General features: G+C 48.3%; 1 protein-coding gene across 1 annotated transcript; it reads right to left on the reverse strand.

Moving 5' to 3' along the window:
- Positions 1 to 997: 997 nt before the first annotated feature.
- LOC118572205 (2'-5'-oligoadenylate synthase 1A-like) lies at positions 998 to 12,278 on the reverse strand. Its single transcript, XM_036171651.1, has 6 exons — positions 12,096 to 12,278; positions 9,751 to 10,039; positions 6,599 to 6,783; positions 3,555 to 3,787; positions 2,214 to 2,367; positions 998 to 1,102 (listed from the first exon to the last, which is right to left on the reverse strand). The coding sequence occupies exons 1-6, from the start codon at positions 12,276 to 12,278 to the stop codon at positions 998 to 1,000; spliced, it is 1,149 nt and encodes a 382-aa protein (XP_036027544.1).
- Positions 12,279 to 14,232: the final 1,954 nt, after the last annotated feature.

A 14,232-nucleotide genomic window follows, 5' to 3' on the forward strand; every position in this document is an offset into this window, starting at 1 on the left:
TCTTTCATGGGCCGGAGTTCACCAACTAGGCTACAGTGGCCTATGCTTGTACATATGCTCTTGTCTATGCTTCTACAGCACAAGGCTAACTGCATGCTGCCACCTTGGTTTCTTAACACTAATACTGTTTTTTAACTACAAGTATGTCTTATGTCTGTGTGTGGATACGGGCACACAAGTGCTAGTGTTTGTGGAGGCCGGAGTCGTCTGATCCTATTGGAGCTGGAGTTACAGGTGGCTGTGAGCCACCCAACAGCGGTGATGGGTATCAAATTGGGGACCTCTTCAAGAGCAGTAAGTGCTCTTAGCCACCAAATAAGGAGCACATGGGAATTTTCATGGATCGAATTCAGTCCTCAGGCTTGCAAGGTGAGCACTGCACTGCCTGAGCCAGCTCCTCAGCCTGCTCTTCAACCTGGTAATTCCCCTGCAGTGTGGAGCTGGCCCATAGATGTCCTGCAAACCATGGGGTAGTTTTACTGTTTCTAGCAGCTACTTTAAGTTTTGTAAGATGGGCCAGAGAAGTGGCTCAGCAGTTAAGAGCACTGGCTGCTCTTCTTGAGGACCTGAGTTCAATTCTCAGCACCTATGTGATGGCTCACAACTGTCTAGAACTCCGGTTCCAGGGGATCTGGTGCCCTCTTCTGGCCTCCCTGGGTACTGCATGTATGTGGTGCACAGATAAATAGGCTGGCAAAGCCTTTCACACACACACATATATATTTTTTAAGATTTATTTATTTTATGTATGAGTGCTCTGTCTTCATGTACACCTTTATGCCAGAAGATTCCACTGGAGATGATTGTGAGCCACCATGTGGGTGCTGGGAATTGAACTCAGGACCTCTGGAAGAGCAGCCAGTGCTCTTAGACGCAGAGCCATCTCTCCAGCCCCACATAATTTTTAAAATTATAAGGAGAGGTGCTTGCATTTGTAATTCCAGAACTTGGGAGACCGAGGCAGAAGAGTTTACTGTGGTTTCCAGACCAGCAAGGGCTAAGCAGCAAAAGCTCGCAAAAAATCGTACAGAAAGACAGACAGAAAAAAGAGACAGAGGTGATGGAAATGATGAACCTCCTGTTTTGGCACATCAACTTCCGTCTGAAATAGAAAACACACAATCACATCAGGAGCACACATTCAAACTGGGAAGAAGATGCAGACGTGTCCCCAGGGTGGGCGCTGTGATGGCGGGCCACCTGGGCCATTTGGACGGGATGCTGGGAAGGTGGCCAGGAGGCTAGCTTCAGGGCTCAGGCCTTTGAAGGTGAACAGGGTCCTTCCCTGGAAGCCACGCCCCCACCCAAGGTGCTCCTGTTCAGTTTGTCAAACGGGAGAGAGGGGCTAGGCACCTACTTACCTGTCTCCTTCAGGACAGCACTAAAGGAGCCTGCCTCTCTTCCCTCTCTCCACCAGTCTCCCACATCACCTCTCACTCCCTTCCTGACCTTCTGAAGTTTGGTTCCAGCATCCCTGTACCATATTAAGCTCCATCCTGAGGCCACACACAGCATCATCAGTTCCCTAGCATCAGAAAGACCCCTGACCGAGTTGAGGAAAGGTCCAAATGCAGGTTCCTCTGTCCCTCTTTACCTGTGACAAAGCCCGGAAGAATCCCATCAGCCACATGTTAATGAGACAGGAAAGTCGGCTGCTCCATGGACCTGAGCACTGGCTTCAGAGTCCATGGGAATCCCAGCCCCACCACTCCTTAGCTGAGCATCCCTGAGCCCGTGGTTTCAGCTCTGAGTCTCCTTTTCACACTCTCTGTGTGTGTCAGTGTGCGGGTGCACCTGTGTGTGTGAGTGCATGTGAGTGTGAAAGTGTGGGTATGATTGAGTGTGAATGTGTGTGAGTGTTAGAGTTTGTGTGAGTGTGTGTGTATCATGTGTAACATGTAACATGTGTAACAGCACAAAGTTGAAGGTCAGAGAAAATTTGGAGGAGTTGGTCTCTCCTTCTACCATAGGCTTCTAGGGATCAAGCCCAGGTCACCAGTGTTGGCAGCACATGCTTTACCCACTGAGCCATCTTGCCAGCCTGTGACATCTCTGAATGCTGCTAAAATGGCTGGAAAACGGGGAAGCAGCTGTGGCCTCCCTAGGAGTGTGGAGACCTTTAGCAAAAGATCACATCTTTGTGAGAATATTCACCAAAGAGATGGAGTGACCAAAGCTGTGTGCAAGGGGGAAAGATGAGAACAAGGACTTACCAGCACATCCCAGGAGCCCACCTGAGGCATGGAACATTTAAAGGAGCATTGGCATTGCAGCCAGGCTGTAGCCTCTCCAGCCAGGCGCCACCAGGCCTCTGGGTTCCCACCAGCCACGTTTCTTGTTGGATCAGCCGGGTCCAGAATCACAGGCCTGCAGAGCAAGATTCAGAGAGGGAAATGACCAGCTACTCAGTGTCCCAGGAACCACTGCACAGGGGCAGTGGAGGAGCCCAGCAGATCACCACTATCCAAAATTTGTCCTGAACCTGCCCCACAGCATAGAGCAAGCCCAGAGGGATCCTTGCCCATGACCTAGAAGGCCTGGTTTCCAATCCTCTACCTTTAGTATTTGCATATCCTGGGGAGGGTCTGTCAGGCTCTCCAATCTGTGTGATGGGGAGAATTGAACCAGCCAATCTCAAAGAATGGGGTATAAGGTCTGAACACAACATAGGATCAAGATGTGTGACAAGTCCACTGTATTGTTTACAGTTAATTAGTCCCGGTGGTTTTTGGTGCCTTCCCAGCCCTTATGACTTCTGTTATTGATGTAATAATGCAGTTGCTGCTCCATGTACTGTTGTAGAATATTTGTTTAAGATTCATTTATGCTGTGGAATAGTTGTTCAATGACACAGAGGCGTGTTGCATTCTTTTATGTTGCATTTGTTTAACTCTGTGAAGCTGCGTTACTGTGCCTGTCTACAACACCTGATTGGTCTAATAAAAACCTGACTGGCCAATAGCTAGGCAGGAAAAAGGAGAGGCGGGGCTGGCAGGCAGAGAGAATAAATGGGAGCAGAATTCTAGGCCTGAGAGAGGAGAAGCAGGAGCGAGGAAAAAATAAGGAGAGGACACTAGGGCCTAGCCACACAGCCAGCCACAGAGTAAGAAGGAAAGATATACAGAATCAAGAAAGATAAAAAGCCCAGAGGCAAAACATGGTTAAAGAGAACTGGGATAATTTAAATTAGAAAAGCTGGCTAGAAACAAGCTAAGGCTAGACATTCATAAAGAAGAATACGTCTCTGTGTATTTATGTGGGGGCTGGGTGGTAAGCCCCCAAAGAGAAAAAAAAATGTCAGTGACTCCCCTCCCTCTGCTGTGTGGGTCTGCACAAGGTCACAGCCTTGTTTCCCTCATCTGTAGACAGGAGATCCCACCCTGCATCCCAGGGCTGGTGGTCCTCATGTCAATCAGCTGACAGCAGGACAGGGTCCAACACAGTGATGGGACAGGAGATGTTCCAGAGACACAGGGCTCCCACCTCCCCATTTCCATACTGATGCAGCCTGGTCCTCCCTGTGGGGAGCTGAGCCACATGGGGATAGAGGCTACCTGGCTCTTCTGAGTTGACTGTGCAGGTAGTCAGAGATGTATTGGTGTTGAAAGTCATAATACACTGTCCAGTAGATTCGAAGCTGTCTGTATTTGGTGACCAGTTCCAAGACTGTCCGGAAGCCCTGGGCTGTGTTGAACTCAGTGACTCCACTTCCACGTTCCCAGGCATAGACTGTGAGCAGCTCCAGGGCATACTGGGGAGGCAGTGGCTCTCCCAGCTTCTCCTTACACTGAGAACAGAAAGGCCATGAGAAAAACAGGCTGTCAGCTGTTATATGGGGCCACTTCTCACAGGGTCAATACTGCTGCCACCTGATGTCATTACAGGTTTATTGGCGCACAACCAATAGATTCAGCCTATGGGAAGTCCTATGATGCACTCAAGGGCTGAATGCTTGAGATGGAGACTGTGTGGTCCACAAAGACTGCACATTTACCAGCAGGCACATGAGGAATCATGACACCCATGAGTGATAATCAAGGAATGAGGGTGTAATGATGCTCACTACTGAAGGTTTTATCACAGGCTCTGAGATAACTGGGCAGGGGTCAGGAAGATGGCCCAGTGGGTAAAGTGCCTGCCCATGAACTCTGAGAACTGGAGATCAGTTCCCCAACATGAATGTCAGTTTGGTGAGGAAGCTGGTTCACAATTTTAGCTTCAGAGGTAGAAAAAGGTGTCCCCAGGGCTATATGACTGTCCAGACCTTCTAGTTCAGCACACTGTGGGTGCATGTCTGAGACCATGTCTGTATATATATAAGGTGGATAAGGACTGCAGACCTAAAATTGCTCTGTGGCCTCCTCGTGATTATACACACAGATACACATGTGCGCCCATTAACAGGTATACATACACAAACACATAACAAAAATGCACTCACCAAATAACAAGAAATCACACATTTAAAGAAATACTAGCTTGAAATGGCTGGAAAGCAGAAGCCATAGAAACTGACATGAAGGATTTGCCAAAGACAGAAATGAAGTAGCACACATAGGACAGTGAATTAGACATGGCTGAAGAGGGGTTTACTGGATTGGAAAAATGGACCAGGAGAAATCAATTCTAATAATCCCAGGAAGCCCTCCTTCCTCCTAGGTTCCCTCCTTCCCTTTTCTTCTCCCACATACAAGACCACCCTCCTTCCCCCCACTTTTTTTCTTTTCCACTGTCTTTTTTCTCACCTTTGTGCCTTTTCATCTCTCTCTCTCTCTCTCTCTCTCTCACCTAACACAAGCTTGATTCATCTTGGGAAGATGGAACAACAAAAGAGAAAATGCCTCCATCAGACTGGCCCTTGGGCAAGCCTGGGAGGCATTTTCTTGATCAACGACAGATGTGGATTGGATCAGCCCATTGTCAGTGGTGTCACCCATGAGCAAATGGTCTTGAGTCATGTAAAAAGCAGGTTGAGCAGCCTAGGGGTATTGGGCAGAAGCAGAGTTCCTCCATGATCCCTGTTCAGGTCCTGCCTACAGGTTCCTGTGTAGACTTCCCTCAGTGCTGGAGTATGATGTGGGCATATAAGCCAGACAAGCTTTCCTCTTCAAACTGCTTTCTGCTGTTGTAGTAAGCACAGACAGAGGACAGAAATGGGTCCTAGAGAGCGGTCTACTGCTGGGACACACCCGCCATGTTGCTCTTTGGGAGGATAGTGGATAGAGTTTTGGAACTTTAGGTTGGAAAAGCCATTGAATGTTTAGAGTTTAATGGGCTATTTGTGGAAACTTAGAAGATACAGATGTAGAGAGGCAGATGACAGAGGCTGGTGTGTGAGGTTTCAGAGGGAGGCAAAGACTCTATCTGGCTGTTTGTGTGAGATCTTTGCATTAAGATTCAGTGGTTTCTCATCAGCTGGGGCAGAAAATCAGCTCTGAGTAAGAAGAGACCTGCACCATGGAGGCCAAGTCTTCGGGAAGGAGTTTCCTCATGGTCACACACAGAAGCTGTGGTACATGGGCCCAAGACTGCCTCTCATGGTGACAGCCAGACTTGGTATAGTGGAGAGGTCTCCCAGGTGGTTCTATTTTAGTCCCTCCAAGGCAGCAGGATTGAAGGGGTCATGGAGAGCAGCTGAGGCCTGGCACTGAGAGAGGCCAGTAGAGGCCATTGGAGAAAGTGCAGCCTCAACTGTAGTGGAGACCCCAAGATACTGGAGTCCCCCGAGCATGAGACCACTGCCAGGAGAGCAGAACATGTGAACAGAGCTGACCTGAGGCTGTGAGACCAACTGTGCTGTGGATGGCAGAGCCCGAGATGAACAACTGTCCAGGCCCTTTGAAGCTCAGAAAATGTTGAGTCCCAAACAGCAGACACTGAGCTTTTGCACTGTTGGACATCGGTTTTGTTTGATCTGATTGTGACTGTGTCCTCCTTCTTTGCTCTAGGATAAGAGAGTATTTAACTTGTGTTCTTAATTTTATAGGAGCTCACAGTTGAGAGACTAATTTTTATAAGTGTTAGAGTTGTTTTTTTAAACTTTGGGACTTTTATGGCTATATTGTATTTTATAATGTGATATTGACATAAGATCTTAAGGATAAGCAAGAAAGGAAAGGTTATGGTTTAATAGTGGTATGTTGATATCAACTTGAAAAACAGTCAATTGTGCTGATTAGTTTTGATCCACTAGACATCTGGTAGAAGGGACCCTTAATCAAGAAAATGCCTCCATCAACTGGCTTAGGGTAGTTTGTGGGGGCTTATTACTAATTAACTGATGTGGGTGGGATCAGCCAACTCTGGTTGATGCCACATCTGGGCAGATGACCCTGGGTCTTATATGAATGCAAATTTGAGTGAGCCATGGCAAGCAAGCCAGTGAACAGAGTTCCTCCATCAGTTACTGGTCTGTCTTCCTTTAGTGATGGACTGTGACTGGGATGTGTGACCTAATAAGACCTTTCCTTCCCAAGGGACTTTTGGTCATGTGACAAAGATATCATGTCAATAGAAAGCAAACTAGAATACTCCTTTCTCTGGCTGTATGCACCCCCTGTATAGACAGGGCCCATGGTAGCTGAGCCAGATGCCATACCAGTTGATACCAGTGCTTGACCAGGTGGATGAGACTCTTCAGTTTGTTTGGACGCTGCTTTAGGAAGTTTCGCTGGAGCTCTGTGAAGCAGGTGGAGAACTTGCCCTCCCTCCTCAGGGAGATGCACTCGCTGATGAGCTTTCTGTAGATTTCAGGGTCAGGCTTGCTGTAGAAGCAGACACTACCTGTTAAGGAAGTTTTATTTGCTTTAACTCCTCAGCCCTTCTGTGGTCCTTTGGTCTATCTGGGGTGACAAGCTCACAGGCTGTGGGTTTCAGGGAACAGGGCAGGGTTTTACCACAGCGAGCCTCATTCCCCATACAGCCATGTGCCCCACCACTCCTCAGGACTGCAAACACCATGTGGCCCTGGAAAGTCCTGCCCCCAACTGGTCCTAGTGTGGTGTCTTCCTCACAGGCCTGGAGACAGGGGTGGGAGGAGACAGCACACTGAGGTCACACATGAGAGAGCTGCACACTCATCTAATAATGGCCAACCATGCTCTGGTGTCCAGTATGTTCTGCACGGAGCTTGTTGTGTGTGTACACTCCTGCAGTCTGCTGTGTTTATATATCATATATGTCTTGCTTACAGAGTCTCTGCCCTATTTTGTTTATGGTGTATATTTTGTTAGTGTGTTTGTGAGGAAGTATACATGTATGTTCGGAAACAGGAGAGGACACTGGGTATCTTCCTTTATAGTTTGTCTCCTCCTCCCTCAGAGGCAGGGTCTCTCTGTGAATGAGGAGCTTGGCTGGCTTCCAGCAGGCCACAGTGTAGTGGGTAGCTCTTCCAGCTTTGACCTTGAAACACTGCCCCTAGTGTGACAGCAGGTAACTGCCACACCTGCCTATGACCTGCCCCTGGGGTGTGGCTGAGAGGATGCCCCTTAAGACTCGAGGTGCTGGCCCCTTCTGGATACCTCATGGTCCTGGAAGCTGGATGGCAGACCAAGCCAGAGTTCTCTGCTGGATGGTACCTCACCTCTCCTGGATCCTGTAACCAAACCCTATTGGCTGTAAGTTACCTCAGAAGTAAACCTCTCTTGATTAACAGATAAATTATGTGGGAATTGCATCATTAATTACAGTTATACCACAGAGATTCTCTTGTCTCTGTCCCCCATAGTTCTGGGGTTACAGGTCCATGTGCGGCACCTCCTAAGTTTAGGTGGGTGTTGGGGATTTGAACTCAGGTCCTCACCCTTATGCAGCAATCACCCTTAACCACTGAGCTGTCTCCCCAGCCACTGTGTGTTTTCCAGGGCATGATTTTCCATAATGCCTAACTTAATATCATGTGGTTTTGTTTGCTCAGGTCCTGAGAACAGCAAGATGTGGCTCTCTCTCTCTCTCTCTCTCTCTCTCTCTCTCTCTCTCCCTCCCTGCCTCCCTCCCTCCCTCCTTTCTCTCTTCCCCTCTCCCCCCCTCTGTGAGTGGTGAGCTTGTAGAGTGGATGAGCAGCAGCCTATGGAATAGATAGATGTAGGTGTGGGGCTGTGTGTGACAGTGCACATTTGAGTGGACTAGGTAGACAGCAGGCTGTGCCTTAGGTATGGCTCTGGCTACAGCAGGCCATACCATGAAGTTATGATGCTGGCACAGGACAAAATCACCTACTGTTGGAGCTTGGGACCCATCCATTTATGCAGTGACCCAGGAGTGTCTCATGTGCTTATTTCCAATGTCAGGGCCCAGCACACAGTCAGGCTCATCAGCTAAGTCATTGTGGGAAGGGCTGTGCCTTGGGGACTCTCTTGGGCTGTCCCCCACACTGCCATTTCCAAGGCAGTCCTTCTGTGGTGGCCCCACTTCCCCACTGGAAAGCTGCTGAGGCTGGGGAAGTCCATGACCAAGACAGGCTTCTGGGGAGCCACACTCCCAGCTCATTTCTGGGTCACCCCTTCTGGCCCCTTCCACTCAGCAGGGTTCTAAGTCCCTGCAGCTTCCCACAGCATGCTGCCCTGCTCCTGCTCCCAGGCTGGTCTCTCATTCCCTGCTGCCTGAGACTCTGCACTGTTTCCATGACTCTCCCAAGCCAAGGGCAGGGGCCTTGTCTCCAAGTTAATAGCAGCAGTTCTCACAGTGCCCAGCAGGGGGTGCTGTGTTTCCCCAAATGTAAAGCCTCAACTGTTCTCTCAGTTCCCCAAGACCCCACTGTGCTTTCAGGGGGTGTTTATGAGTGTCTTTGGGTAGAGTTGGGCAGTTTGTAATTTTGGAGACACACTGTGTGTCAGGCCTGGTGTAAGACCTTTACATAGAGTATCATTAATGTTTAATGTTATAAGGTGTGTGCATGTGGGGGTTTGGGGTGGTGGTGGCTGGGGCTTCCAGTGTTCCCAAGGCAGACAGCAGTCCTCTGGGAAATTCTGCATCTTGCACAAACACTCACACAGGCACCCATGCTTCTGCTCAGGTCTGAGGTTTCCCATTCTTTGGGAGAGGATGCATCAGTTATTAATTTTCTATTAATTCTCTGCTGTCTCATGTTTAGAAAGACAAAATCCACAGCCAGCCACGAATATCACTGGGCAGCCGAGGGGTCATCTAAGGTGCCTTCATCCCCTCACTGAACCAGCATGCTACTTAATGCCCTTCTCTGGTGGATTCTTACTCCCACTCCCAAAATTCTAAAGTCCGTCTTCCTCAGCTCAGCTTTAAAGAGATGCTCTCTGTGGGAGACTTTCTCAATTCATAAGGGTTTTCAGTTCAGGAATAGAAGGTGTGGGCTATGGAGATGGTCAGTGAGTAACGTGCTGTCATAGAAGTATGAAGACCCATGTTGGAAGCCCAGGACTCAGGGAAAAGCTGGGAGTGGAGACACAGGATTGTAATCCCAGCACTGGGGAGGGGGGACAGGAGGGTTCCCAGGGCTCTGCCCCGTCAGTCAGGATTAACTGTGGAATTCCAGGCTGGGGTGAGACCAAGTCTCAAAAAAGATAGATGGCTCCTGAGGTGTGTTGTCACAGTTCATGATCACAGCCATACACAATAAATCCACATGCGAGACACACACACACACACACACACACACACACGCACACACACACACACACACACACACACACACAGGAAAAGAAATAGCAGAGAGGGTGGAGGCACTTTAGAAGGGCGACTCCAGACTCTGCTGAGCCTTAGGGATGGCTGGCTTACCCAGGAGGTCATAGGCCAGCAGCACATCAAACTCCACCTCCTGCTGGAGCTGGGGGGAGCTCAGCCTCAAGACTAGCCCAGGGGAGTTCTTCCGCCATGATCGGAGGACCTCAAGCTTCACTGGAAACTTTTTCTCTCCCTGTAACTGGCACAGCTGATTCTCAATTTCCTTTAGGAACTCTCTCTGTCGCTTTAACTGATCCTCAAAGCTGGTGAGATTGTTAAGGAACACCACCAGGTCGGCTTCGAACCTGCCCTTCAGCATTTTGCCTTTGCCTGAGGAGCCGCCCTGAAAGACAATGAGTAGAATGACAGACACAGGAAGAGTCAATAACAGCAGTCCAGATGCTGAACAGCCTAGGGGGCCACCACCTAGGGAGATGGATGGATAGAGAAAGCCGGCACATGTGCAGTGGAATACTAGTCAGCCCTGAAGAGTGAAATCAGGATGTATGTAGGAAAACAGATGGTTCTGCATCTCCTTGTGGTAAGCCAGACTCAGAATGATGAACATCAATTTGTAAACTTTTTTTTTTGTAGAATCAAGATTTAAATATGTGTGCATATGATATAAGGGGGACCTGGGTCTATGAGAGAAATGGGGGAGGGGTCTGAAGGAAATAAAGAGCAAGAGATGGTAATGGTGGGAGACACCTCAGTGCTTTTTTCTCATGTGAAATCTAGTGACACACATGTGACATGAAGTCAGAGGCAGATTCTCAGGGTGGGGTACACGGGAGGGAGATGATGGTGGGTGGGAGGAGACTCTGAGTAAATTAACACAGACATATGAAAGTACTGTCAGGAACTCCATTGTTAGCATTGCTAGTTGTGGGGAATATGCTCACATGACATCATATAAGAAAATGGCCTTGTGTAATACAGAATAACATAAAAGTCACAGACCCACAGGAAAAAAATAGTAAAAATAGATCCACACCTGTAAAACAAACAAAAATTTTAAAGTGTAAGAACTCATACTAAGGAGAGCCTCCCTAAATAAAATGCTGAGAACAATCACTAACACTTGTCAGCACCAGCCACTGTTGAGTGGGCATTACAAATGTCATTTCTGGGAACCCACAGCCAAACATAAAGTGGAGCTTGGGGAACCCTGCAGAAGAGAGGGAGGAAGGATTGTAGGAGGCGGAGGGGTCAAGGACATCTCAAGAAACCCCACAGAATCAACTAACCTGGGCTCACAGAGACTGAACCGACAGCCAGGGAGCCTGCATGGGACTGACGTAGGCACTCTGCGTACAGGAATGGTTGTGTAGTGTGTGTTCTTGTGAGACTCCCAGCAATGGGGGCAGGGGCTGTCTCTGACTCTTTGGCTAGCTTCTGGGACTCTATTCCTCAGACCGAATCCAGCCTGAATACGAGGGGAGGTGCCTGGTCTTGCTGCAACTTGATATGCCATGTTTGATTGATAGCTATGGAGGCCTGTCCTCTTCCGGAGAGAAACTGAGGAAGAGTGGATTGGGGGGAGGACGGAAGGGAGGAGGGGGGAGAGAGACTGGGAGGAGAGGGGGGAACTATGGTTGAGATTTAAATAATAACAATAAATAATAATAATAATAATAATAATAATAATAATAATAATAATGAAAAATGTCATATCTGGGGGTGGAGGGGTGGCTCGGTAGTTAAAAGCACCTGCTGTTCTCACAGATGACTTGAATTTGGGGCCCAGCACCCATGCAGGCCAGCTCACAACCACTTATGTTATAAACCAGCCCTAAGGGATGGGACACCCACACCCTTCAACTCTGAGGGCCCCTGCACTGGCAAGCACACAGCCCCCACCCACAAAATTTTAAAGCCAAACAGCCAACAACATGGTTTCTGCAGCTTTCACAGCGACTGAGAATCAGGTACTGATGAAGTCCAATTTTACAGACCCGGACCCAGCCCAGTGAGCATCTATCAATCCAGTCAGCAGCATGTGGGGTCCTGTTCCATCCCCAGGACGTCACACTTAGTCTGCATGTCCTGTGTCGTTATAAGAAGTGTGCAGAGAACCCTGGGCACAGAGATGGGAATTCACTCACCCTAGGTCACATAGTAGTGCAAAGGTTGGGCCCCCCCATCCACCACTCTCTAGAAAACTACTTCCCCAAGCTTGGCCTCAGTTTCCCTGACTCTGAAATGGATGTGGCCTGGGAGGGTGGAACATAAACTGTAGCCGAAGCTCTTTCTCTAACACAGATGTGGGACCTGGGGGCAGGACCCACCACACCACACAGCTGTGATCAGAGGTGAGGAGATGGGATCAGGGCTGCAGTCTGGCTCCTGAGGGTCTTCTCCTATCCCACCCGGGGTCAGCTCCGGCTGAGGGGGCTCACCTTCACCACCTTGGAGACCCTCACAGGGTGGGCCGTGCCTTGGAAGCATCTCTCCTTCAGGAAATCACATATGATGTCGATGTCTGCTCGGACCTCATTACAGAAGCTGGTCTTGGGTTGGAGGTGGTTCTCTATGAACTTGTCCAGCTCTGAGGCCGGGGTGTTGCTCAGTCCCTGCTCCATCCTCAGGCCCTGAAGCTTTCCCTCTGCAGCCTGAGGCTCCTGTGTCTCCCAGGTAGGTTGAGCCCAGGTACAGGGCTTTTCAGTTTCGATTTCTAGGAAAGGGTGGGGCTGCCAATGCTTCTAAGTCTGGGATTCCTTAGGATCCTGTGGGCACACAGTCAAAAGAATAATTCATTATGAACTTTGCCTTGGGGAAACTGAGAGAGAGGCTCCAGGAAAAAAGGCAGAGGGCCTTTTATCTCGGGTGCATTTTGTTCCCTGGAGTGTTCTTGGACATGGTTTTGTGCCTCCTTAGACAAACATTTACATTCAATTTATAAGACATGTTTATTCTTGTTGGGTGCCAGAACACAGCGATAGAACCCTGAACCTGGATATGGCTTCTGCCTTGCTATTCTGATTTCCCAGATAGAGTCTATAGTAAATGCCAGGCAATTATGTTTAAGTCAGTTTGTCCTGAAAAAAGTTCTGGGAAAGGGCTGCTCTGTTAATATTTAGTATGTGCATACTAGTGCTTATTTTATTTGTTTATTTTGCACCTTTCCTGGATCTCGCTCTGTAGACCAGGCTGGCCTCAAACCCACAGAGATCCACTTGGCTCTGCCTCCCGAGTGCTGGGATAAAAGGCGTGCACCACCACCGCCCGGCTCTACCAGTGTTTATTTACATGTTTTTTAAATCATGTTTTTCTGAACTCAAACAACCTTCCCTGAATCATTGCTTTGTTACATTCATATCTATAAAAGTCCACTGACACGGACATACGACGGTCTGCAGCATCACACTGTAGTCTGGCCCATTCCTTCTGCAGCTGTACTTTAGCTACAGTAGATTACACTGTAGAGTCCGGCCCATTCCTTCAGGTTCTCGGATCCCAGGTCACGTAGACAAGATCTGCACAGGTTGACAAGAGTTGACAAGCGGCGCCTGAACCAGGGGCCTGCCTGAAAAGTTACAAGAGGACCAGGGGACCCCAGCAGAAGGAGGTAAGCCGGGATTAATATGGGGGCAAAAGGCAGGAAAACTACCATATCTGGAGTACATCATTTCTGTAAAGAGAGTGGTGCTACAATGTCTAAAGGCCCTGCTGCAGGAATGCTGGGGTTTAATAACAAACTGTAACCCTTGGCTTCCTGAAAAGGACACTTTAGATCCCAGAGTGTGAGATCAAGTTAAAGAAAAAATAGAGAAAGCCATAGACAAGGAGAAAGAATTCTGATACAATTCTGGGTAACTTGGACATTGGTCCATATTGTGATACAAACAATAAATGGAGACAAGCTGAAGGATTAGAAAAGACTCTGACAGATTCTTTGTATGAGTATGAGCTAAATAATGAAACACATTAAAAAAAATCTTACAAGCTAAAATGGGGTTTTTTCCAGTGCAAGGTTGGAAGGGACCCAGTGGAACAAATTGGAAAGTAAAATTGTGGGCTCTGTTCTAGGATGAAGGCCCCTGGCCATCCACTCCCCTGCCAGAATCTTTACATCATCCTCTACCTGAGGACTAAGATGATTGGAATGAATGGGGGAAGGTAAGATGATATACCAGGGTTCCCCAGAGGAGCACCTTTGCTTTCTGGAGTGAGGACGCATGGCATAAGTTACCAGATTCTAGAAAAAAAGGGCAGGAACTTTCTAATATTAGACAATTGAGCCCCATTAAGATTTTGTCTTCTACAGGTGGTCAGTTGTCTTACAGCTGATGGAGAGGCACAAATACTATTGTTAAGCAATGGCATATGAGAATACTTAACAGAGACTATGGGGGTCCAGCCCCTCCATAGTCCCCTCCCAGGGTCCAGGAAGAATCAACAACCAGCTGATAATTTAATTTTTGATAAGAAATGAATTTACGTACACAAAACTTTTAGTCCATTCACCTTATTCTTTGAGTCAGTTCTCTCTACACGGGTTCTATTCTGCTCTCATGCCTAGCTCCTTTCTTGCCT

This window comes from Onychomys torridus, chromosome 22 (genome assembly GCF_903995425.1).
Source record: "Onychomys torridus chromosome 22, mOncTor1.1, whole genome shotgun sequence".
NCBI classification, from domain to species: domain Eukaryota; kingdom Metazoa; phylum Chordata; class Mammalia; order Rodentia; family Cricetidae; genus Onychomys; species Onychomys torridus.